The following is a 27880-nucleotide window of genomic DNA, read 5'->3' as shown; positions in this document are numbered from 1 at the left end:
ATGTTATCACCTCCTTCAATGCAGGATCTCAGAGCTTCATCATACTAGCCTCCCGTTATTTAGATACATTGGCACGTTTTGAAAAAGAAACCTTATCGTCTAAGCACCATTTCTTACATCATCTTTCCTTCATTCAATCTGCTTATACTTCTCTGCCCCTACCTCAGGCCATTGCTGTTGGGAAGCTTAGCCATGCTTTGGTCACCTCTAGACACGATTTCGCCAACGTCCTCCTTGCTGACCTCCACTTCTCCACCCTCCATAAGAAAGAAAGAGAAAGAAAAAACCTGCATTGAGTATAGAGTCTATTAAGTCCTCAGGCTGTCCCAAAGTACTTCACAGCCATTGGATTCCTTATGAAATATAAATCACTGTTGTGAAATGTAGCAACCAAGTTGCATACAGCCAGGATTCACAATAACAATAAGGTAAATGATGAGTTCCAACTTTTCCAAAGCCCAGCCTCCTGGACTGCACTTAGTTCCAGTGAGCCATCATTTAATCCTCAATAATCTGCATTATCTTCATCTTCAAAACTCAGTGCCAATTTTAACTTGGAATGCATGGTCAGAATGGCAAAATAATTTCTATGACCTTTATTATCTATTCTCATCAGGTATGGGGTCTTAAAATCAGAACCACTGTGCTTGAAATCTCTATTTCTTTTTTCATACATCCCTTTAAAGCCACCGCCTACTTAATTTCCATAATCTACAGCTGTTGTATGCCCCACCTTCTCTTTCATTAACCCAGCACCATCCTCACCACTCCACAAGCATTTTGATCCCCTACTTGAACTTGTGTACCATCCTCGATTAGCAATACCTTTGGTAACAGAGTGTTGGCCTTACTCTCTGAACCCCACTCTCTAAATCCCTCCAGCTCTCCATTCTTCTATCCATACTTAAAATTTCTGAACATATTTTTGGTCATCTCACTAGCCTCAGGTTTCTTAGCACTGCTCCCACTTCCCCTGCTTCTGCTCCTGCTTTGTTTGTGACAGGATCACAGATTAACATCTGTATTGTGCCGACATTGTCTGGCAAAACCAGCCTTCACCTGCTGAGATGGCAGCCCTGATAATAAAGAAAGCTTATAAATTCTTATTTTCTTCCCATGATTAATGTTATTTTTTATTCTCATCCCTCTATAAATAGCATGGAATGTGTTACATGCTGAAACTTTGCCATATTGATGGATGTTGATGTTGTTAACATCTCTCTTCCCATGATCAATATTATTTTTTATTCTGATCCCTTCATAAAATGGCATGGAATGTGTTACATGCTAAAACTTTGCCATATAGATGGGTGTTGGTGTGTTAACATCTAACTTATCAGTCTTCCTGTCTTACTGTCATTTTACCTAGGGTTCATATTAAAACAGTACATGCCAATCTGATTTATTCATATTCTAATGACAGATGTTAGTGTTCACAGATTTTCTATCAAGGCTCATAAATAAATTCACCTTGAATTTGCAGCCATAATAATAATTTTTATGATTCATCATACACTATTATCATCTGTATTATTTAGCTGGGATTGTCACCATTTTCCTTCCTTCCCTTTCTGAAATCACAGAAATGTGTGGGAAATGGTTCTCAGGACCTTCTGTAGGTGTTCAGTTTTCACATGACTTTGCAGTGAAAGCCACTGTGAGGAGCAACAAAGTAAGATCAAACCAGTTTACCTACGTAAACTTTCTTGGAGGAATCACTAAATTGGAAGTAGCAGAGGGAAGCATTGGCTATATTTTTTCTGAAGAAGGGCTTTTGCCCAAAACATCGATTTTCCTGCTCCTCGAATGCTGCCTGACCTGCTGTGCTTTTCCAGCACCACTCTAATCTTTAATTCTAATCTCCAGCATCTGCAGTACCCACCTTCGCCTATATTTTTTCTCTTTCATACTCAAAGACACTGAGATGAATTTCACCCCAAAGTGTGTAGACTCAGCATTGTCAAGGAGTTGCTTAATTGCACACTTCTACTGTGGAAAAAGTTAGTTACCAATTAACACTTGCATTAAACTACTGAGTGGAGAAATCAGAGAAATGTTAATCCATGATATATGTGCATGAATATATGTGTATGCATGTATGTGTATGTATATGCACTTGCATGTGTGTATTTGTCCATGTGTGCAATATGAGAGAAAGGCCAATAAATTCCTTCAATACTGACATAAGTTTAGACCTGAAATATTAACATATTTATTCTCTCCACAGAATCTGGCTAGCCTCCTGGTATGTTTCCAGCATTTTCTAAGTTTTTGTGTCAGATTTCAAGCATTTGCAGATTTCTGCTTTTTGTTTGTCTCTCTTGCCAACCTGAGCACTGATGCATTTTGCTATTTGTAGAATTTGTTCATCTCCGCTAAAGCATTCTCAAAAACCTAAACCTAGGATCCCTCCTATAAAACCATAAAAGACGTACTCTGGGAGTCCTGCAAACTCCCAATTCAGCAAACATTTCCAAAGAATATTTGGTTTGCCCATTGTGCTGGAAAGTTATCTGATAAACATAGCCTTTTCAGCTGAATGTCACAAAGGTTAATAGATGCACTAAATTGATGAAAACTGTAGAACTAGTTGCTTAAGTGTGTGCTATGTAGAAACTGCCTCTATGTGACATATGACATTATTATGTAGCCCTTTCATGTCTTTTAAACAAACAATAAAAGGTCTGATTTTAATGAAAAACTGAATCAGTGCCACTGCCCTGGAAAAAAAAAGTATTTAAAATTGACTCTATAAAGTAAATCACATATTGAAATTATCAGAGCCATACAGTGACACAAAGCCTGTTTTCATCACATTTCTCATTGATTATGCACAACTAGGATAGGATTTTTATGCCATATTAAAAAGAAAATGTCTTCTTTTTGATGAAGAAATGTTTTATGACATTTTCCAGTGAAGATGAATTTAAACCAAACTTACTCTTTACTTACTTGTATTTACTTGTTTTTACCTGAAGTATACAGTATCCAGCACAGCACATAATGTGTTATCCTTATGAGGAAAACTGCAGAGATCTTAGACTGATCTGATAGAATTCCATTTATTGTTGACCATTCCCTCCCACTAATAACAGGGAAAAGAATGCCACTTCATTGAAGGTCGTGCTTAAGGTTAAAAATGTCCTGACAAAGTGTTAAACTGACAGCTTCTGCAACAGAATCTAAAAGACTTTGTCCAAGTATTTTTGAAGGAAAATCATATTCAAATAGGATGCCACTTGCATTCAGTTGTCAACTCCACAGTTAGGCTGTCACTTAGCCATATAGAATAAGCTCCATGAATTGAATTTATCAGTTTCAGCTGGGGTGTTAGGAATAATAGTTACAATTAGCTTTAAACAAAAGAGGGGGAAAATTCCTGCTCCTACGTACTGTCCATCAAACTATTAGAAAATAAGCATGAATGAATATTTGGTTAGAATATGGTCAGGCTTTTCTGTGATTTCTCAGCTCCGGCTAAGCTCAGCACTAATGAATAATCGCAGTACCTGTGTGATTGCCAACCATACAAACCAGTCCCTTCAAGAGAAAGGCAAAGGGAAATTAAATAATGTAGACCTTTGTGATCTATGTAACTCTATGACATGCTATCCTTACAATCCGAGTAATGTAGATCCATCCAATTATGATCCTTGTTTTAATCACAATGACAGAGTACAGCTTTTGTATGAATATCATCAACTCTCTTAAGTAGCCTTGCTGAAATAGGCAAGAACAACAAACTAATGGCTTATCCCAATACAACAAGAAGTTGTATTTCTGTTGTGGTGAAAATGTCTGGAACTGCTTTGCAATAATAAGAAAAAAATAACAAATATCAAATAGGAAGGAGAAAGGAAAGTGTAAAGTTAGTATGGGGGGTCAATGACACAGTTAAACAGAAGGGATGAAGTCAGTCTACATCAACAGCATGTAAAGGGTCCAGTTGAGTTGGCAACCTGCTATGCATTTTACTTGTTTTTTTTATTTTTCAATGACTTGAAAAATATTGTCAAGATCTTCAATTTCATATAAAGTAGAAGTGACAGTAAAACTATAGGATGATTCTCCAAAATGAGATTGAACTGTCATGCTGTAAATTTCAGTGAAAAGAAGATTGGGTTACTCGTCTGTTTCATGTTGCTGGAATAGGTCTATTTCATCCCAAGAATGTTTTGTGGGGGCTTCTAAAGATATAATGACAGAGAGAACAAGATAGGGTCATCCAGAGGACAGGATGAATATACTGGCTAAAGAATTGGTGGACCAGAGGGAGACAAAGGAAAGCTAGGTGTTGGAACAATAAAGTTTCCATATAAAGAGGAGTTCACTAAGCTTTAATGGAAACAAGTACAATGTGGAATGTGAAAGAAAGAACAAGTACTTTGAATCATTGGGATTGGGTGAGTCAATGAAATCTTAAGAGAAACCGAAAGAACAGAGGATGCTATAAATCATAGACGAAAACAGAAATTGCTGGAAAAGTTAAATCTAACTGTCAGCATCTGTGGAGAGAAAGAGAAATCAGAGTTAACATTTTGTATAGAGCAACCCTTCCTCAGAACCTAAAGAAGATAAGGTGATGGGAAATTCAGATTTTGTGCAGGCCACAACACAGGCTGTCGAATCAGGCAAGGAAGATAGTCTTGATGATAAAGGAATTGAAGCTGAGTTTAGCTGCAGTTGGCAAAAAAATTACAGCAAAGAACACGATGTTCCAGAATTAGGGAAAAGAAAACTTAGTAAGAGTTTGCAGTGGGACCAGGTGAGTCAAACACTTCGTCAAAGTTGTGTGTCTCTTGCCTCAGCAGATGGAGAACAACATATCATCAGGATAGAATTAATTTTAAGATCCATGGGACACATCCATTCTCCCTTTCATTAGTACCATTTGGTTTGTAGATCACCTTGAATTTACTACTTTGTGACAGAAAATAATTTGCTGCTTTAATTTGAACCTACAAATTCTAGTGTAAGAAATAATTTAACAACATATATTTCAGTGTAGCACTGAAGAGCTGTGCAAATATCACAAAATACTGTACTAGACAATGCATCACATGGACATTAGTACTGCTTCAGCAACTAATCCACTGTCCACATTGATACTGACCATGTACTCTTCTGGAATCTATCACTAATTGGAGGAGACTTTCTAGTTCAATAGGGTTTATGTTATCTATTTTGTTTCAAAGGTTATGCATGTATTTGGTGAGTAGGGGTGGAGTTCAGGTCCCGCTACTGTTTGGGGTGTGTCTGGCTTTTTATGGTGGGCTATAACTGGCCAAGCTCAAACTTTAGCAGAGAACTCCCCATTATTTGTACCACACTAAAAGAGCTCTTTGCATTGTATTTAGTCACATATATGAAGTGCTCCAAGAGTGAATTGCAATGAATTATTGATACTGGTGTTGTTCACACAAAAGATGTAAAGAGAATCAAAGCAATCCAGTGTTTATTCAATCACTGTTCCAAAACCATTGTTGCTAAAATATAGTTTGGTATTGCTGAACAAAGAAGCGTGCAGCTGAAGGTTTTCATTGGAGTGATCAACCTTCAGTCCCGAAAATGCACAATCCAACTATCCTGCAGCGGGGAAGTGTCACAAAAATGTGAACAACAGGTGAACAGCTGTTTTACTGTGTTCCTAAACAGTAGCAATACAACCGCTTTTGCCATGACCAGGTTTCTGTTGTCAAGCCAAAAGAAGTGACCTCACAGAGGTTTATAAAATCATGACGGGTATAGCGAAGGTTATTGGTGGGTGTCTTTTCTCCAGGATGGGAGATTTCAAGACGAGGGAGTATATTTTTAAGATGAGAGGCAAGAGATTTTAAAGACTTGAGGGGCAAATCTTTTACACAGAGGATGTTTCACGTAAGGAATGAACTTCCTGAGGAAGTGGTGGATGCAGACACAGTTACAATGTTTAAAAACTACTTGGATAAGGACACGAATTGGAAAGATTTGGGATAGATATGGGCCATGAGCAGGCACGTGGGACTAGTTTAGTTTGCGATTATGTTCAGCATGGACTGGTTGGAGCGATCCAACCAGTGTTGTATGTTCTGTGACTAAGTTTTCTGCCTACCTCACAAATGGGTAACGTTGTGTCAGAGTGGCAGCATGTATGTGATGCCAAGTATATCCTGATGTTGGGTGGACCAGATCATCAGAATGTCCTTTCAACTATTAGCAGACAGAGTACTGACTGTGTTAAGTTCCATCATGGCAACAGCTGGTGAAATTTAATTTCAATTAATAAAGCTGAAATTGAAAGCTTGGCTCAGCAATGGTGACCATGAAACTATAATTGATCGTCATTAAAACTCATCTGGATCACTAATGTCTTTTAGGGAAGGCAGTCTGCCATCCTTACCTGGTATGGCCTACAGCAATGTTAACTCTTAACTGCCCTCCAAAATGGCCTAGTTGGCCACTCAGGTCAAGGACAATAAGGGATGTGCAACAAGTGCTGGTTCCCGCATCTCATAAAAGAAAGAAAACTGTAGTACTGCAGATTTTGGAAAACTGAAGTAAAAGCACAATAACCTGAAAATATTTAAGCAGTCTAGCATCACTGGTGGAGAGAGAAGTGCTGAAATTCTAAGCAATGTGCTTGATTCTGAAAAAAGGCCTGCCAGGAGTAGTCCGACAGGCAGGTATAAAACCAAGCAGCATGGTGGCAGCATTTGTGGGCTTAGGGATCTCCCCTCCTCTTCATGTACTCTATACCTATTCGAGCACTCCCATGTATGACATCATCCCTCCTCTCAACCCCGAAACCGGCCTTCCAAGGCCAGCCAGCCTTTTCCATAAGAAAACTACCTTTATCTTTTTCCTGACTGTGAGCTAACTGTGGCTACACAGTAGTGTCTATTTATCCCAGCACCCATTGTGTGTAAGTGCAGAGACTCAATGAAGAAACCATTGTGCAAATAATTTTATTCAATATTTCCACCACCAGGAAAAACACCCATGTGGCCAGGGAACCAGTAATATGCACATTCCGGTAGGGGCAGTACTTACATGAAAGGGGAGGGGAGGGATTGAATCAAAATACCTTTACCATATAGTTCAACTCCACCTCATTGATGTAGACTGCCAAAGTTTCAGCAGTGGCTATTGTTCTTGATAGACAAGAGAGCTAGCAAGCATCTCATTGACCAGTAGCTATTGGAGGGAGGACTTATTCTCAGAAAGAGGAAGAATATTGCCTTGATCCAATTATTGGCTGGTTGACTATTAAATTAGTTCACAGTGGCCAGACATGTGGAGGCAGGCCTCAACTTTATAAATTGGTTGGGCTTCAACAAGGGGTGTGTTAAGGTCTTGGTGTTATATGAAGCCCATTGACTTATTTTTCTCTCAATAGAAGCTGCTTGGCCTGCTCATTATTTCTAGAATTTGCCGTTTTGTTTCAGATTTCCACCATTGTGGTATTTTGCTGTTTACAAATGTACTTGAACACCCTTCTATCACTCAACTTTGAGGACACCTGACAGAGAGAATGCTAATAGGGTCTTTTGGGAGAGACTATAACAAAGAGGCACAGTTCGAAAATAAGCAGTTTGCCAATTAAAAATGAAATTAGGAGAAAGTTGTTTTTTTCTCTCTGAGAGCCTTTATTCTGTAGAATTTCCTGCCTGGTAGAGAAATTGGGGGAGAGTCATTCAATCCAAAAGCAAATTACTGCGGATGCTGGAATCTGAAACCAAAAGAGAAAATGCTGGAAAATCTCAGCCGGTCTGGCAGCATCTGTAAGGAGAGAAAAGAGCTGACGTTTCGAGTCTAACTGACCCTTTGTCAAAGTAGCATAGTGGCAGCATTTGGGCTTTGACAAAGGGTCAGTTAGACTCGAAACGTCAGCTCTTTTCTCTCCTTACAGATGCTGCCAGACCTGCTGAGATTTTCCAGCATTTTCTCTTTTGGTTTCAGATTCCAGCATCCGCAGTAATTTGCTTTTATCAAGAGTCATTGAATGTTTGCAAGATTGTGTTAGATTCCTTCAGAATGAGGAATTCAAGTGGGGTGTCTGGAGCAAGTAGAAAAGTGGAGCTGAGGCTACTCTTTGATCAAAGCTGAAAATGTGTTGCTGGAAAAGCGCAACAGGTCAGGCAGCATCCAAGGAGCAGGAGAATCAACGTTTCGGGCATGAGCCCTTCTTCAGGAATGAGGAAAGTGTGTCCAGCGGGCTAAGATAAAAGGTAGGGAGGAGGGACTTGGGGGAGGGGCGTTGGAAATGCGATAGGTGGAAGGAGGTTAAGGTGAGGGTGATAGGCCGGAGTGGGGGTGGGGGCGGAGAGGTCAGGAAGAAGATTGCAGGTTAGGAAGGTGGTGTTGAGTTCAAGGGTTGGGACTGAGACAAGGTGGGGGGAGGGGAAATGAGGAAACTGGAGAAAGCTGAGTTCCATCCCTTGTAGTTGGAGGGTTCCTAGGCGGAAGATGAGGCGCTCTTCCTCCAGCCGTCATGTTGCTATGGTCTGGCGATGGAGGAGTCCAAGGACCTGCATGTCCTTGGTGGAGTGGGAGGGGGAGTTGAAGTGTTGAGCCACGGGGTGGTTGGGTTGGTTGGTCCGGGTGTCCCAGAGGTGTTCTCTGAAACGTTCCGCAAGTAGGCGGCCTGTCTCCCCAATATAGAGGAGGCCACATCGGGTGCAGCGGATGCAGTAAATGATGTGTGTGGAGGTGCAAGTGAATTTGTGGCGGATATGGAAGGATCCCTTGGGGCCTTGGAGGGAAGTAAGGGGGGAGCTGTGGGCGCAAGTTTTGCATTTCTTGCGGTTGCAGGGAAGGTGCCGGGAGTGGAGGCTGAGTTGGTGAGCGGGTGTGGACCTGACGAGGGAGTCACGGAGGGAGTGGTCTTTTCAGAACACTGATAGGGGAGGGGAGGGAAATATATCCCTGGTGGTGGGGTCCATTTGGAGGTGGCGGAAATGGCAACGGATGATACGATGTATATGGAGGTTGGTGGGGTGGTAGGTGAGGGCCAATGGGGTTCTGTCCTGGTGGCGATTGGAGGGGCGGGGCTCAAGGGCGGAGGAGCAGGAAGTGGAGGAGATGCGGTGGAGAGCATCGTCGATCATGTCTGGGGGGATGTTGTGGTCTTTGAAGAAGGAGGCCATCTGGGTTGTTCGGTATTGGAACTGGTCCTTCTGGGAGCAGATGCAGCGGAGACGAAGGAATTGGGAATATGGGATGGCGTTTTTACAGGGGGCAGGGTGGGAGGAGGTGTAGTCTAGGTAGCTGTGGGAGTCAGTCAGTTTATAGTAAATGTCCGTGTTGATTCGGTCGCCTGAGATAGAAATGGAGAGGTCTAGGAAGGGGATGGAGGAGTCTGAGATGGTCCAGGTAAATTTGAGGTCAGGGTGGAAGGTGTCGGTAAAGTGGATGAACTGTTCAACCTCCTCGTGGGAGCATGAGGCAGCGCCGATACAGTCATCGATGTAGCGGAGGAAAAGGTGGGGGCTGGTGCCAGTGTAGCTGCGAAGGTGGACTATTCCACATATCCTACGAAGAGGCAGGCATAGCTGGGGCCCATGCGGGTGCCCATGGCTACTCCTTTGGTTTGGAGGAAGTGGGAGGATTGGAAAGAGAAGTTGTTCAGAGTGAGGACCAGTTCAGTTAGTCGAAGGAGGGTGTCAGTGGAAGGGTACTGGTTGGTACAGCAGGAAAGGAAGAAGCGGACGGCTTTGAGTCCTTCGTGATGGGGATGGAGGTATACAGGGACTGGATGTTCATGGTGAAGATAAGGCGTTGGGGACAGGGAAGCGAAAATCATGGAGGAGGTGGAGGGCGCGTGTGGTGTCCCGAACATAGGTGGGGAGTTCTTGGACTAAGGGGGACAGGACCATGTTGAGGTATGCAGTGATGAGTTCGGTGGGGCAGGAGCAGGCTGAGACAATGGGTCGGCCGGGGCAGTCAGGTTTGTGGATTTTGGGCAGGAGGTAGAAACGGGCGGTGAGGGGTTGTGGGACTATGAGGTTGGAGGCAGTGGATGGGAGATCCCCTGAGGTGATGAGGTTATGGATGGTCTGGGAGATGATGGTTTGGTGGTAGGAGGTGGGGTCATGATCAAGGGGGCAGTAGGAGGAGGTGTCCACGAGCTGGCATTTAGACTCAGCGGTGTAAAAGTCAGTACTCTTTGATCAGCCAAGATCTTCTCAAATGGCTGCACTGACGCAATGGGCCAAATGGCTTGCTCCTGCTCTTCCTACATATGCTTGTATATGTTTTTCCTGTGGTAGAGGGCTGAAAACCCAAGCTGCACTATTCACGGGGTTATCAAAGTATACAAAATTCCCAAATCTGCCTGTTTTTAAAGACCCAGGTTAACAGTAAGCATAGACCAGGTTTCTGTACCTAACCAGAATGACTATTGATTACGAATAGATAAATTCTAACCTGTGAATTCTCATATATAACTTGACAAGTTGAACTCTAGCTCCTTATAAAACTCCCCCTACACACCCATGCAGACAGACACAAAAGAAAATTGGTGTTACGGGTAGAGGGAAAACCTGCAAAGGCAGTTTAATGCTGTCTGGCAACAAGATTCGTTGAGATGATCTTTTTGCTTGCCATGATCTGCTGTTCCTCAATCTTTCTTCTCCAGGTACTTTCACTTGCTTGTAAGAGGCACATATGTTTACAAATGTTAAGTTTCTGACTTATTTATTAAAATTACAGGTCACAGTAATTGGTGAGGGAAAAAATAATCTGACTTTCTTCAGGCTTTAAGTATTTTGATTGCAGAGAAAAGAACGCAATATTCCCTTACAGAGCTCTGAAGGATTCTGACTATCTTGTTCACACCCACAGGTTGGTTGTAGAAACATTGAAAACAGAGCAGGAATAAGCCATTCAGGGCTTTGAGCTTGCTTCACCACTCTCTGGGTGAAGAGATTTACCATGTATCCTTAGGTTTGGACATCCATAGAACATAGAACATAAAACATTATAGCGCCGTAAAGGCTCTTTGGCCCTCGATGTTGCACTGACCTGGGGAACCAATCTGAAGCCTATCTATCCTGCACTTTTCAATTTTCATCCATATGTTTATCCAATTACCATTTAACTGCCCTTAAAGTTGGCGAGTCTACTACTGTTGAAGGCAATGCATTCCATGCTCCTATTACTCTCTGAGTAAAGAATCTACCTCTGGCATCCATTGTTCTATGTTCTATACTCGCCAACTCTAAGGGCATTTAAATGGTCATTGGATAAATATATGGATGAAAATGGAATAATGTAGTCTAGATGGGCTTCAGATTGGTTTCACAGGTCGGTGCAACATCAAGGGCCGAAGGGCCTGGATTGTGCTGTAATGTTCTATGTTCTATATCTATCACCCCTTAATTTAAAGCTATGCCCCCTCGTGCTAGCCATCACCATCCGAGAAACATGGCTCTCACTGTCCACCCTTTCTAACCCTCTGATTATCTTATATGTCTCAATTAAGTCTCCTCTCAACCTCCTTCTCTCTAATGAAAACAGCCTCAAGTCCCTCAGCCTTTCCTCATAAGACCTCCTCTCCATACCAGGCAACATCCTAGTAAATCTCCTCTGTACCCTTTTCAAAGCTTCCACATCCTTCCTATAATGTGATGACCAGAACTGCACATAATACTCTAAGTGCGGCCACACCACAGTTTTGTACAGCTGCAGCATGACCTCATGGCTCCAAAACGCAATCCTTCTACCAATAAAAGCTAACACACCGTATGCCTTCTTAACAACCCTATCAACTTGGGTGGAATCCTTAAGGGATCTATGAACATGGACACCGAGCTCTCTCTGCTCATCTACCCTATCAAGAAACTTACCATTAGCCCAGTACCCTTTCTAAAGTGAATCAGCACACATGTTTCCGCATTAAACTCCATTTGCCACCTCACAGTCCAGCTCTGCAGCTTATCTATGTCCCTCTGTAACCTGCAACATCCTTCAGCACTATCCACAGCTCCACTGACCTTAGTGTCATCCGCAAATTTACTAACCTATCCTTCTACACCCTCATCTAGGCCATTTATAAAAATGACAAACAGCAGTAGCCCCAAAACAGATCCTTGCGGTACACCGCTAGTAACTGAACTCCAGGATGAACATTTCCATTAATCACCTTTGTCTTCTTTCAGCTAGCCAATTTCTGATCCAAACTGATAAATCACCCTGAATCCCTTGCCTACTGTGGGGAACCTTATCAAACTGAAATCTATCAACCAACTACATTACATCAGCCACTTTGTAGAAAATTGTGCATAAGTTCTACGCATAATTATGATACTGCCATCTTCCCTTGACCGTTTGTACTTGTGACGACCCATTCTCTTTTCATAACAGCCATTTCTCTCTAAGTCACAGCTTCCCTTTCCCTTCCTGTGTACTCTCACTCAGCACACTTGTAGCCCAATGTTGAGTAAACATGCCCCAAAAACCTCCAGTTTGGTTTCCAGGAGCCAATCACATAGTTGGCAGATCTTGTCATCAACAACTAGTCACCAACCCACAGACAAATCAGCCACTTGTTGCAGGCTAAATCTCATTTTGCATGCACCCTCTTGGTGTCAGTTGATCTGCAACTAAACATTTCCCACTGATTAAACAAACAACAGTGTAAACAGCACTTACACCAAGTGTTGGTAGCTTGCCTTCAAAATGTGCAGCAATCCCTTCCACAAATCCTTGCTATTTAAATCACCCTTTTCCCCACTTCAGTCCACAACTGAAAATACAGAAAAATGAAAGGAAACAGTCTTTGCCTATGTCACTGTTTTAGTACCATTGTGAAAGCCAGAAATAAGATGGCTGTACGACCCTGTGAGACTGAAAGTCTCCACCAGCTGTGGCAGTGGGAAAATGAGGTGAAGAGGGTTACTTGGAATCGTAGTCTCTTTCTCATTTGTACTTAAATTTAAGTGCACAAATTTCTTAATTCACCTTTTCTTTTCCCTTCTGCATTTCTTCCCTTTGCCTTGTAAGTTTTGAATTGCTTGTTGTGATTTTACTTGAAGAGCAGATGGGAGCCTTTTGATGCAATGATCAAAGTGATTTAATTCATTTTGGATGAAGACTTGTAAAGCATGCTTAGATTGCTGTACAGTGAGGTTTTGACTAACTTCACATTATACACCAGCCAAAGGTTTCTACTTTGGACATGATTGGCCATTTGGGTACAAATCATGCTCAAAATTGTACACAGTTTGCAAAATGAATTCTGCACTCAATTTTGAAACTTGTATAACCTGCCATAAAACCTGCACAATTAGATAGCATTTTTGTGTATACACTTTTGAAATTTCACATTAACAATATTCCTTGACATGTTGAATGGTAAGCTAATGTAATTATATTACACAGCTCAAATCGGGTTTACTACCAAAAATAAGTAATTTTACTCAAAGTGCCTCGTTCACCCATGTGTGACATTACCAGTAGGTCATTACATGGTTAAGAGCAAGGCCAAGTATTTTGATATTTGGTAATGGGTGAGTGATCAACCCCAAAACTGGGCAGCTTGAGCTTATCCCAATATTGACTCTCCTGATGTCCACTGAGAAACATCCACCTCAAAAAACACCACTGGCTGACAGGTCCTGGGCCTCCTCCATCACCACTTACTTACCACCCGCCGCCTGGAGGAAGAGCACCTCATCTTTTGCCTCAGGACCCTTTGACCCCATCGCATCAAGGTGGACTTTACCTGTTTCCTCATTTACCCTCTCCCCACCTTACCCCAGTTTCAACCTTCCAGCTCAGCACCATCCTCATGACCTGTCCCATCTATCAATCTTCCTTCCCACCTATTCGCTCCACCCTCCTCTCCGACCTGTCACCTTCACCCCCATCTCCATCCACCTATTGTACTCTCAACTACATACCCCCAGCCCCACCCCCCCTCCCATTTATCTCTCCACCTGCGAGGCTCCCAGCCTCATTCCTGATGAAGGGATCTTGCCTGAAACATCGATTTTCCTGCTCCTTGGATGCTGCCTGAGCTGCTGTGCTTTTCTAGCACCACTCTAATCTTGACTCTGATCTCCAGCATCTGCAGTACTCACTTTTGCCAAGCTAATGGAGCTTACGCATTAACATAGGACATCAAAATAAAAATCCTTGCACTTGTCTGAGGTCCCATGTACCTTTACTGGAACACACTTTACACTCTACGAACTGACAACAGTCCCACCTCTCGAAGTGCCCCTTCTGATTGACTGCAGGCATCTCCTAGCTGAATCTGGAAACTGACCTAGTTGATTACAGGTTTGAACATTCCACAGAAAATATAAACAACCCTGAACCACTTGAAATTGAATCGGGGAATATGTGGAACACGTGGAACAGCCCTAACTATAACAACCTGACCATTGGCCACTTGTTGATTGTCCGCCCTGTGAAGTCCATTCTTGGTGGCTTCACAACTGTTCACATGATTATTAACCTATTAAACTTCAACTGCTTCCCCAAAGATCCCGTGAGTAATCACATTTTAAACAACTTTTAAAAAGATGCTCACAAAATAACATGAAATCATTTGGTTGTTATGTTGAAGAACTGAAGTCAATTTCTCAATCTAAAAGAAATTAGAAACTCAGAAAAGAACCCACATAATGACCTTCCAACTAAAAGAACAAATATATTTTAATTACTTCCTCAAAGGCCTGAAAACAGGCACAATTATTAGAAATGTGTAATTTGACTGGGGATGTGGCTAGTTTTCTGGGGAGAGTTAGTGTTTGAATTAATGCAAGATTGTGGAAAGTCAATTTGAAAGGATGGAACTTGGACTTGAAATATCAGAGTTTTGCAATGGTTCAGCTGATTTTGGGTGAATTGAGCTGAAAGTACCTATATGATCTCGCAAAACTTCCTGACCAGTGCATCAATCATTCTCCTTTTCAGATATCGGGTGTGACCCATGGTACTACAGCCTCCACAGTTTCAGCAAGGGAGAATCTGCTTCAGGCTGAAGGAGGATCACACGCTGCACTGTTGATCCACATCAGCTATCCTACCACTGAAACAGTTGGCAAAATCCCACTGGACTATGCTGTACTGTGGCAAAATGTACTTTTACAAACATGTTGCAGCCTGGATATAAGGATTGTGATGGTAAAGTCCCACTTTTTTCCCATTACATTGTTGAACAGGAATATCTCCCACTATCTGTCATTGGAATCTAGTGAATGAATTTTCAAGTTAATCCTCAACCTGCTGGACCATGTTACTTGAACCTTGCGCTTCTGGCTCAAAAACAGAGATGCTACCCCTGCACTACATGATATCTTAATTATATTAGACTAGATTAGATTCCCTACAGTATGGAAACAGACCCTTTGGCCCAACGTCCACACCGATCCTCTGAAGAGTAACCCCCACCCGCCACCCCCCCCAACACCCATTCCCCTACCTTATATTCCTGACTAATGCACCTATCACTATCAGCAATTTAGCACATCCAATTCACCTGACCTGCACATCTTTGGACTGTGGGAGGAAGCCGGATCACCCGGAGGAAACCCACACAGACACGGGGAGAATGTGCAAACTCCATACAGACAGTCGCCCGAAGTGGGAATCGAACCTGGGTCCCTGGCGCTGTAAGGCAGTTGTGCTAACCACTGAGCCACCATGCCATCCCTAAAAGTTAAAAATATGTAACATTTTTAAATGTTTGCATGAATACATTACCTTTAGGTTGTTTCAAACAGTCTTTGCCAATGGTATCCTACTACTCAACAATCCATTCCTACCTGCCAACCAGCTGGGTATTTCCATTAGTTTTGAAAAGGCTAAGAAGTTAAAATTTTCCTGACCTTGTAATGCTGAGGTTAAGGTGTCTAACTCTCACATTTGTTCACTTTGTGTTTTGGGCATTATAGCAAAATGATGGTACTTGGAAGGCAAATTTAGCTACACTCAGCAAGTGTTGACATTCAGCTCTATTGTAGAAATGGTGGATTGGCTCATAGGTAATACTCTTATTTCTAATTCAGGAAGTTGTGACCAATAGTTTTGCACTTACCAGCCATAATATTTCAGTCATCAATTTTAAAGGCAAGTATTGGCCTGTGAGTTAACTTTTTGTTCAAGAATTGACTGCATAATTCTTAATTCTGAGAAAGTACTCTACTGCTGCAATTGCGGTCTCTTGGATAAATATCGACCAAGTCTTTGTCTGCCCGGTCATGTCACTTTTTAAAGAATAGCAAAGATTTTACTTGCTTTAACCATATAAACATTTAAAAGACATCTAGATGTATGTATGAATAGGAAGGATTTAGAGACATATGGTCAAATGCTGGTAAATGGTACTAGATCAGTTTGGGATATCTAGTCGGCATGGATGAGATTGTCCAAAGGGTCTATTTCTGTGCTGTTTAACTCTATAACTCTAAAAACTGGTGGTTAAGAATCATCTCTGTTGATTGTGAGACCTTGCTTCTATATTTCACTGCATGCCAATCATGGTGGTATTTCCAAAGTAATTCATTGATTGTCAAGTGCTTTAGGATGTCCTCAATGTGTGATAAAGTGCTGTAAAAAGGAGAGCTCTCCTACATGTGGGGATATATTGTGGGACATCATATCACTGCAAATCACTTGCCCTACGAATGGTCATTTTATCAATTTCTCATACTCCAATCACTCTACAAAATACATCACCTTCAAAATGGCAGTGAGTTAAACAGTGAGAAAAGGGAAAAACTTGCGATTCTATTATGTCCAAGCATTGGTGCCAATATATTCTCAATTAATATGAGCATGTTGAGAAAATACCATATTATAGCATCTCACTGTCAAATACATTGTGAATTGACATGTCACAACAAAAACTGGACCAAAGTAACAAAGCTGTCCTGTATCCCCAACATGGCACATTATGTTGCCCAGATGAGGACATTTTTCTACTAAACAAGTATAGTTAAACGTGATGCTCATTTTGGTAGAAAGTTAATGGCTACTTATGACAACCAGCATGTGGAACATCATGCAGGATGCGCCTGTGAGTAATTTAAATTGTAAATCCAGTGAGCTGTGTAATCTGAACAAAGAGTAGTCAATTAAGGTAAAAGTGTTCAGTTTACAATTTGAAAGTGAAGGATGTGGTGTGGTGGACAGAAGGGACAATGGTTAAGAAGCAGAGCAAGACCTCAGAATAAAAAAAATCAAAAGATGAGGAGATTCAAAGCCCGCATGAATATGTGTATACATCTAAGTATCCACATGTGGTAAAAGCAAGCTGTATTGCTCTTCTACTGTGAAAATTAAAGCATTTTGTAGCAGTGATATACTCAATTCTAACCCATGATGTTTGCCTGATAAAGTTTTTTTTGCTTCACAATATCCATGGTTACATCGCTGCAGAACTTCCAAGCACTAACAATGCTGTTTATTTTCATTGTCTGAATCCACACAGCACCTATTAGCCATGCTTAGAGAAGCAAGGAGTACAATGGCCAGGCCAGGCTATTTTTAACATTCTGTTCATATTAACATCCTTCTTTTTAGCAATGTGAAAAGGCTGGGAACCTGCACACAGCCAAATAATCAGGCCCCATTCAAGAAAGATGAAATGATTCACGAATTAGACTTTCCTCGGAAACAGTCAAGCTCCCAGAGCATGGTTCAGTGGTCAATTGATAGTCTTTTTATCTTTAAAAAGGCAATGTCTTAAATGTTTCTTGTTACCAAATCTTAATTCAAGTTTTCTTTTTCACGTATATGTGTCATGAACAAAAGGTAATGACATAAGTGTCTCTCTTTCAGAACATTGCAACATCATAATATACACATGAAATTGGAATGTAAAAGGCCTCAAGTAAATTGCAAAGCATAGGCTGAAAAATATATTTGGTGTCACAACACTGTCTTTCAAAGACCATATAAAGCCTACCTTAACATAGGTCCTATTAGCTTAATTTTTGAGAGAATATTTTATGGAAAGTACACTTTCATCACCAAAGATAATCAAGCCGAAAAAAACCGAACTTTTCTACACAGCTCACCATGCTGAAACTCTTTAACTGTTTTCAAGTTCAGATCTGATCCCCAGTGCCTCTCCCATAAGTTTATTGCTATGCATTCTTCCACAGAACTGACAATGCAAGCTTTACTTTCAATGCACCCTGGAGCAATATAACAGCAGTTGTTTGATGTCTGATCATCTCATTGGACATCACCACAGACTTCTCAAGGACATTTCAAGATGGACAAAAGATGTGCTATCTGTATTCTGTGAATGAATTTTAAAAAGCTCAGGACAATGAAAGGATGAGATATAGTAGATTTTTGCATTTATGAGTGAGACCACAACCAACGGTTATAAATATAAAACAGTTACTTATAAATCCAAAATGATGTTCAAGAGAATTTTGTTTTTACATAGAGTATTCAAAATGCAGAACACATGACTGCAAGGACTGATTAAGGTAAAGTACATTGATGCTTTCAAACATGAGAGAGAATGAAATTTAAAATTATGCTGATTGCATTAGTTGGAGAGAAGTGGAAGAAGGCTTATGTGAAGCATAACACCAGCATAGGCATGTGGGTCTAAATGGTCTGTTATTATCCTATCGTCAACCCCAAGAAAACCTAAGCACATAATAGAAAGTGGATCACTAATACCATTGCCTCACCAGAGGCTCACTTATGATGTTACCTAGTGTGGTGATGAAACATCTGAAAACGAAACTTCCAGCTCAGCGGCAAACTCACATCCAGTACATATGTATTTCATTTCTATGATTCTTTAAGTAGACATAAGCATTAACTGAAAGAACACATCAGCCTACATGAACCAAAACCCTCTGTATGCAAGCAACACTGATCAGATCAAAACTTTGGCCAAAGAGGTAAAGTGTTTCAGCTAATGGTGCAAGGTATTGTTCATGATAAGACTGATACTACAGTTTTAAAGCATAATTAGTCAGAGGTCCTAGAGTACATTGTTGGACAATTAATATGTATCATGTTATTTAGTGCTACAGAACTCGAATATTACTGATATAAAACACAATTTGCCAGAGCCTCATCTTGCATTCGACAGAATAATTCCCATGAAACACCAATATAAAAAGAAAATGCTATTTATGCTATATGAGAGGAGTTTATTGATTATTTGGCGAATGAATTCTGATTGGTGGAGGTATTGCCATGGAGTATGCACCAGATAATGATGGCTTGGCAGTTAATTGCCATACTTTGTTTAAATTTTAAACCAAGCAGATTGATTCTGATTTGTCAAGGCATTGTCTTGAGAAATGAACCAGAGAATGGCAGTTAGTTGTTTCGTTGAGTTAAAGTAGGTGCATTTCTCAAAGTTGGTGAGGCCACTTTTGGAGTACTGTAGTTCTGATTGCCCCTCCGTAGGAAGGATATTATTAAATTGGAGAGGTTGCAGAAATGATTTACAAGAATGTTATTGGGGCTGGAAGGTTTGAATTATAAGGAGAGGCTGGATAGGCAGGGACTTTTTTCCTGGAAGATGTGAGGTTGAGGGGTGACCTTACAGAGGTTTATAAAATCATGAGGGACATGGATAAGGTGAATAGTGAAGATCTTTTCCCCAGGGTAGAGGAGTTCAAAGCTAGAGGGTAAAGTTTGAGGGTGAGAGGACAAAGATGTAAAAGGAACCTGAGAAGCAACTTTTTCACACAGACAATGGTACATGTGTGGAATGAATTGCCAGAAGAAGTGGTGGATGCAGGTACGGTTACAACATTTAAAAGACATTTGGACAGGTACATGAATAGGAAAGGTTTAGTGGGATAGGGGCTAAATGCAGGCAAATGAGACTAATTTAGTTTGAGAAATCTGGTTGGCATGGATGAGTTGGATAGAGGGTTTTTTTTTCCATACTGCATGACTCAATGACTCTATACTACATCAACCAAAGTCAAAAATCCTGTTGCCGAGGCAGAAAGTGAGTGTATGAACACAGGAATACATTAACATTAGAAACAGAAACACAAGTAAACCATTCAGTCGCTCAAACTTGTTCTGACATTCAATGACATCACAGTTGATTAGTTTAGTCCCATTTGCACATTCTCCCCGTGTCTGCGTGGGTTTCCTCCGGGTGCTCCGGTTTCCTCCCACAGTCCAAAGATGTGCAGGTCAGGTGAATTGGCCATGCTAAATTGCCCGTAGTGTTAGGTAAGGGGTAAATGTAGGGGTATGGGTGGGTTGCGCTTCGGCGGGTCGGTGTGGACTTGTTGGGCCGAAGGGCCTGTTTCCACACTGTAATGTAATGTAATCTAATCTAATCTAATCTACTCTCAGTAATCTTTGACTGCCTTGATATGTTTCCACTTTCAGGAGATGGAGAAATCTTGGGGTGTATTTTGTCAGTGGATAATGACAGCATCCCTTAATATCCTGCTCCCTGCCTGCACCAATTTCCTTGCTTCTCTGCCCTCCCAGCTCATCACCACCAATATGTTTCAAAACTTCCATGGAGAAGGTAATAGGACAGGAAAGATGAAACCAAATGACTTAATGACGTTTCTTCAACCAAACTATTTTGCAATCATGGATCTGACAAAATATAAATAGTGTAATAGTGTATAGTGCATGTAAAACTTTTGGTAGGTACAGAATTGAAGAGAATGAATCTTACCTGGACATTTGCTTCTTGCTGTTGTGGGACCTTATGCTGGCTGCACTTTTCCCTATGTTATTAAATTAACCACAATAAAAACAAGGTGACTCACTGGCTTAGAAATGCTTTGGAACAATGTGAACAATATGCTGTAAATGACTGTTCATTCATTCATTCAGTAAAGAAGATATGTAAGAACAAAGGAAATAGAGGAGTAGACCATACCATGCCTGAAACCTGCTCTATCATTCAATTTCATCATCAATTAATTTTTGCACTCTGCTTCCATACATTCTCAACAATTCCCTTGATTTCCTGTCTACCTTAACTTTAAATATACTCAATGATGGATGACCCAGGCTCACTAATTACATTAGGAGAAAGTGAGGACTGCAAATGCTGAAGATCAGAGTCGAGAATGTGGTGCTGGAAAAGCACAACTAGTCAGGTAGTATCCGAGAAGCAGGAGAATCAATGTTTCGGGCATAAGCCCTTCATCAGAAATGAGGAAAGGCTTATGCCCGAAACATTGATTCTCTCACTCCTCGAATGCTGCCTGACCAGCTGTGCTTTTCCAGCACCTCACTCTTGTCACTAATTCCATTCACAATCCTCTGAGTGAAGAAATTTCTCTCCATCTCAATCCTAAGTAATTCACTCTAACCATGCTAGCTTCCTCAAGACAAAGGAAACAAATTTTCTGTGTCCACCCTGTGACGTCTCATTTTACATCAATATGTTTCATTTAAATGACCTCTCATTCTTTCAAACTCCAGAGAATTTAATTATAAAGTGCACAGGTTCACATCAGGAAGCTACTCTTTCATGCCCAGGAATAAATCTAGTTAGCCTATGTTGTGCCATCCCCAAATAGATATTGGAAACAAAAACTGCACACAACACTCAGTCTCACCAAAGCCCACTACATCTACAGAAAGACATTTTTAGTAAGCCAATCCACATGATTTAAAGCCAACAGAGACTCCAGGATATACACCTATTTGGCCCAAGAAGGGTAGAGCTAGAGCATTTCTGATTTAGCAGGTTCAGCATTTGGGTCTGATTGGTTGTAGTAGAAGGCTATTGAATCTTAAATTTACGCATTAGGTTAATCCCATCTCATAATCCTGTCAAACACTTGCCACAAAATGGTGAGGTGCACTACCTCCTGATCAGTTTTATATTATTGAAAGCAGGCAATTGGTGCCTTTTTGTTGTATGCGTGGCATCTTGAAGCAGCTTTCACATTCAAACTTCCACCACTAGCAATTATATTCAACGTAGCATACAATTGCTAACAGATTAATATTGAAATTTGTTAGCTTGGCAGTCAGGAAGTGAAATTTCGCTCTTTCCTGAACATTTTAAACAGCTCAATCAAGCTGCAGCTCTCTTGGGGATAGTGTCACGTACATGCTGAATTCCATGCACATTTTGGTATCATTCCATCATTATCCTCAATAATTGATGATGTAATGACAAAATTGTCACTTCTGCAATTTGATTAGATTACTTACAGTGTGGAAGCAGGCCCTTCGGCCCAATAAGTCCACACCGACCCTCCGAAGAGTAACCCACCCAGACCCATTTCCCTCTGACTAATGTACCTAACACTATGGGCAACTTAGCATGGCAAATTCACCTGACCTGCACATCTTTGGACTGTGGGAGGAAACCGGAGCACCTGGAGAAAACCCATGCAGACACGGGGAGAATGAGCAAACTCCATACAGACAGTCGCCCGAGGCTGGAATCTAATCTGGGACCCTGGTGCTGTGAGGCATCGTGCCACCGTTTTCGTTGAGACTCCAGATACACATTTGTTGCAGTTCATCAAGTAACACAATTTGATATTAAGTTTGAAGAGCACTGCTTTTAGGACATTCTCCCCTTACATAACTTCAAAAATAAAAGACCCATGAGATATGTAGCTATAAGCCATTTTTCTTTTTATGCATGATTGATAAGTGCTGGTGTCTGTGGAAACATCACTGCAATAGGATTAAAATAAACATTGGAAGTGGTAATAGGAAAGATACTTCAAATATCAGTGGGTGCAACTTTTGCAGAAATTTATATTAACTTGTACGTGTTAAAAAGGTAACAGCAAACTTTATATATTAGATCCATGCTGTAAGTGATGGTTGATGTTTTATTAGCTCTCATTAAGTAAAATCATTATGATTAGGGGTGCGGAACAAGATAAATCTTGAAACACTAGCACGCTCCATTTAATACCATAATAAGGACTGACACAAGATTAAATAAAGCTACAAAAGCACTTATCAGTGGATACCTTTGTCTTAACACCAGCATCAAGCAAAATGTTCAAAGGCAAACAGGTGCAGACCCATTTTACATTTCAAAAAGGGTGACTGTCTGTTGTTCAACATTTTAATTTGGGTAGCAAGGCTGACAGGCTACATTGTTATGATTTTAAATGAATATGTTATTAAAAAGTGTACAGGTTTTTATGCTATAAACCAGCCCCTTTTCCTTTGAACTTCCCACCTTTTATTTGGTGGACAAAAAGAAATAAATGTGAAAAGAAGAGAAAGGATTGATTTATACAACATTTTCATGGTCACTGGATGTCTGAAAGTACTTTACAGCCAATGAAGTTCTTCTGAAGCAAACTTCAGAAATGCAGTCACCAATTTGTTTGTACAGTGCACTAATGCAAATTGATCATAATCAGAATTTTTCTTGTGATATAGTTTGTGATAAATATTGGCTTTAAATCAGTGATCACTCCCCTATATTTCTTTAAAACAATGGCAAGGTATCTTTGGAGGCGACAGATAAATCCTTAACTTTACATCCAAAAGACATTATCTCCAACAGTGCAGCACTCCCTCAGTACTGCAATGGAAATTCAGACTTGAGCTTTATGCTCCGATCCTGAGATGGAACTGAAAATCAAAGATTTATGCCTCTCTGGAGAGAGACAATTAAGATTTTTTGAACTAACTTACAACATAGAAGAATTTTGCATATTCATCAAATCTTCAGTAATGAAAGATAACAGTTATAACAACAGATGGTCAAATAGATTCTGATTCTGAAAACTATTCAAGTAGTGTAGATTCATATCTGTCTCTAGAAGTGGTTAATTCTAAAATGCTTCCATAAGGAGGTAAACTGAAGTGAGCAGGTTGTTTTCAGTAAAGTCTTTTTGATTCATTCATTGTGCATGTTTTCATTTCAAACTAATCTGCGCAGTTTGTGTCTGTTGAAGAGACAGAAGTGTTTTATCACTCCATTGTTAAACATACTTGACAGTTTTGGCCTACAGCCGTCGGCAGATTCAGACAGTTAGTTTAAATATTTTGTGAGGTTGAATCATAGAATAATTGTATTCTTGACAATAATTTGCAATAATTTGTAATAAAAATAAATGTCCTCAAACATTGAATGATGCCAAGAGAACATAAAATATGCTGCAAGTCTCTGCAAGACCTGAACATCATCACGCCAGTACCTGTAGTAAATTATGTCCCAAGTTACATGGTATAAGAAGTGACTCAGAAATAATTTATTCCAATGCTTCTTACTGTCACCTAGGAACCTCTAATAAGTAAGTTGTGGATAAGCGCAAAGCAATACAGTTGAGATTTTGTTTATATGAGTTTTTAAAGACACTAAGGTACTGTGATGGCCTAAGCCTCAGTTGCTATTATGACAGTGTTGTTTCAGCTGATGCAATCATCATAATACTGCCCAGCTATCTTCAGAATGTAGATTCAAATTGAGCAAACTCACTCCCTCTCTATCCAGCAACATTCTCCTTGGCGCAGATACAGTCTTATTCCATCATCTCCAAGAGTTTGACCATAAATCCCAAACAAGCATAGAATGAAAATTTTCTGTCTTTTTATCTTTTTTTGGAACACAGTCCAGTTATCATTTGAACCTAACCTTGAAGCATATCCAAGATGAACAAGACAAATACCTCTCTTTCTCCCTCCCTTTATGATGGTTGTCAAGGGTCCCATGTGAGATGTTTTTCTTGTAGGTAAAGTCCATACTTGCTCATTTCAACATGTTATGTAACAGATACTAATCATCAATGTATAGGTTAAACAATAGTTTCTAAAATGTTAGGTTTAGTTTATTAATTTGTGGCTTAGACTTATAGAGTCATAGAATCATACGGCATGGAAACAGACCCTTGGTCTAACCAGCCCATGCGAAACATAATCCCAAACTAAACTAGTCCCATCTGCCTACCCCTGGCCTATATCCCTCCAACATTTCTATTCATGTACTTATCCAAACGTCTTTTAAACATTGTAATTGTGTCCACATTCCACATGTGAACCACCCTCTGTGTGAAAATTTTGTCCCTTTTTAAATCTTTCTCCTCTCACCTTAAAAATGTGCCCCCCCAGCCTTGAAATTCCCCATCTAGAGAAAAAAAACTACCGTTAACTATATCTATACCTGTCATTATTTTTATAAACTTCAACAAGATCACTCCTCAACCGCCTCTTCTCCAGTGAGATATGTCCCAGCCTATCAAGCCTTTCTTTATGAATCAAAACTTCCATTCCTGGCAACAACCTGGTAAATCTCTTCTGAACCCTATCTAGCTTAATAATATCCTTCCTATAACTGGGCGACGAGAACTGAACACAGTTTTTCTGAAAAGCCTCACCGATGTCCTGTACAACCTCAATATGACTTTCCAACTCCTATCCTCAAAAGATTGAACAATGAAGGTAAGCATGCCAAATGCCTTTTTAACCACCCTGTTTAAATGTGATGCAAACTTCAAAGAATTATGTACTTGCACCCTCTGTTCCACAACACTACCCATGCCCTACTATTAATTGTACAAGTCCTACATTTACTTCTTGTCCCAAAATGCAATACTTCACATTTATCCACATTGAACACCATCTGTCATTTTTCAGCCCATTGACTCATTTGATCAAGATCCTTTTGTAATCTTAGAAAACCTTCTTCACAGTCTACTATGCCACCGTATTTGGTGTCATCCACAAACTTCCTAATCATGCCTCCTACATTCTCATCAAAATTGTTTATATAAGTGACACTCAAAAGAGGACCCAGAACCGATCCCTGTGGAACATCGCTGCTATGGAAATACTAAGGTATAAACTAATTACAACTCTCAATAAGCTTTTATCAGCAAAAAAGCAACTAGGAAAATGCAAGATGTAATATCCCGTTATACTCATTTTGCACCTATGGAAAATGACAACCTCGGTTGACAGTGGTTGACCAGTCACATTGAGAGCAGCTTTCTCGGATACACCCTATAAAACCTACGCTGCTGCACTGGGTAGCACATTTTCTGAAGCTCTTGTTTGAACAGATCAGTATTCAGAATGCTAGTTGTAACTTCAAAAGAAGTGCAAATGTTTCTGTCCATATTTTTTATGGATGCATAGCTGTTTAACACATCATAAGCAAGTATTCCCAAATATTTAAGTTGCAAGAAGTGGAGATGTTAGTTGCAAGCCACTTTCACGTAACCAATACCTGCAGTCTTTTCTTGTATGCAAGATTCTCAAGATATTGAGCCACAGGTGCAATGGTTTGTACTGAAATTTAACTGAGAATGCTTGATGCCAGAATACAGAGTTGGCAAATGCTCAATTGTCCAGGCTGTTGTCTGCATGTGCAAATAACCTCAAGCCAAAACAAAGATAATGGTTCACTTAATCGCTTCATCTGTGATGAGTTAACTGGTCTTAGCTAGGCTACCAGCCGAGTCACTAGAACTGGCTTCAGTTCATGTGTGGTTGGGAGAAGGAACTATTAATAAAGAAGGATTCCAGCTCATGATTCTAATCATTTGTGTTGGAAAGTTTGTGCATTGAGAATCTAGATATTGAACAAATAGTCTGTTAGCATTCATTTTCTGGATTCATACATGATGAATGGTCAATTGGCGGGCTTGAAGGGTTGCTGGTGACCAGGAGATTATAATCTAATATCAATCAAGAAGGAAAATCACAAAGGCGGAAAAGAATGCAAATAAAAATTAATCTTCTTCTCAGAAAACCCAAAAGCATTAAGGATGACTTGTTTCCACTTTGATGCAATAGGTTCTCAGAAGGCCAATAAGTTCAATGTGCGATCTGTGGACTCTACCATAGATGAGCAAGTAATGCTTGAAGACTTGTGTATATTGTTTAGTTTGAAGGTGTGTGCATTCCCTCTTACACCTTGACTTTGCCTCTCCATGTTAATGACTGAATCTCTCCATGTGTTTGGTTTCCAAATGAGCCTCCCCATTTTGATCAGCTGTAAGACAGTTACCCATGGTATGTTTGACCTCTTCAAGGATGCTTTGAAGACATCCTTAAAGGGTTTTCAATGTCTCCTGGAGTCTCCTGCCCCAATCAAGTTACCAAGCAAATCAGTTGCTTCTGAGATCTGAACAGACATATGAATGACATGTCCCATTCAGGGAACTCATTTTAAATGGTCAGCACCTCAATACTGGACAAGCTACCTTGGGAGACAACATTGTTATCAGACTGTTCTTCCTGCCATTGATCTTGGAGAATGTTACAAAACACTGTTGACGGTATTCTTCAAGAATAAACAGTTCCTGAAGAAGGGCTTATGCCTGAAACGTCGATTCTCTTGCTCCTTGGATGCTGCCTGACCTACTGCGCTTTTCCAGCAACACATTTTCAGCTCGGTATTCTTCAATGTCTCTTATCTGAGAGGCCAATTAATGTTTGTCCAAGCTTCTAAATCAAGTAGGAGTGTGAGGGTACAATAGCAATATCATGATTTTAATGCTATATCATCCATCATAATGATTTGCTACAACTCAGTATTGCACTATGTCACCTTTAGGAAATGATAATAGACATCAGTGGAAAAGCCAATTGGACTGTAAAAATGCTGATGATTTTAATTCCAGACAAGAGCATTCTAAGATAATCTCAAAATATATCCTTTCCTCTCCTTTCAGTGTCATTAATGTGAGTTACACCAGTAACCTGGGCTGTGTCCTGCCCATAATGCTTACTTCTTTGGCATTTTTGTGATCCAGTTGCTGAGTATAGATGTCTGAAAGGACATTCATGCACTGTTACACCTACAATCAGCACTCCTCCCAACTCTGTATAAAAGCAGAATCCTGAAGCCTAATACGCTTCAGGTCCAATAGAGCCTCAGGTTCACTGTCAAAGATAAAGATTCTGGAGTAGTTAAAGAGAGAGAGGTGGATCAGTGAAATTCCATGACTGCTTTGTAAACGAGGCATTTGACTTAATAGTTTTGACATGT

General features: G+C 40.5%; 1 protein-coding gene across 23 annotated transcripts in view; it reads right to left on the bottom strand.

Moving 5' to 3' along the window:
* sox6 (SRY-box transcription factor 6) overlaps nucleotides 1–27880 on the bottom strand; it is a 636702-nt gene that overhangs the window by 506884 nt on the left and 101938 nt on the right. For 6 of the 23 annotated variants that reach the window (XM_087996505.1, XM_087996511.1, XM_087996507.1 and 3 more), the window contains one exon: nucleotides 163–257. The exons of the other annotated variants lie outside the window; for them this stretch is intronic. In XM_087996505.1, coding sequence (XP_087852631.1) covers nucleotides 163–194 — 32 coding nt within the window. In that variant the 5' untranslated portion in view covers nucleotides 195–257. Of the gene's footprint in view, nucleotides 1–162; nucleotides 258–27880 lie in introns of those variants that run through there. 23 annotated transcript variants of the gene reach the window in all.

This window comes from Chiloscyllium plagiosum, unplaced genomic scaffold, assembly GCF_037043375.1.
Source record: "Chiloscyllium plagiosum isolate Xiang-an unplaced genomic scaffold, Cpla_swu_hap1 HiC_scaffold_18, whole genome shotgun sequence".
NCBI lineage: Eukaryota > Metazoa > Chordata > Chondrichthyes > Orectolobiformes > Hemiscylliidae > Chiloscyllium > Chiloscyllium plagiosum.
The sequence above is the reverse complement of the archived record's forward strand: the minus strand, read 5'-3'. Positions and strand labels throughout refer to the sequence as shown.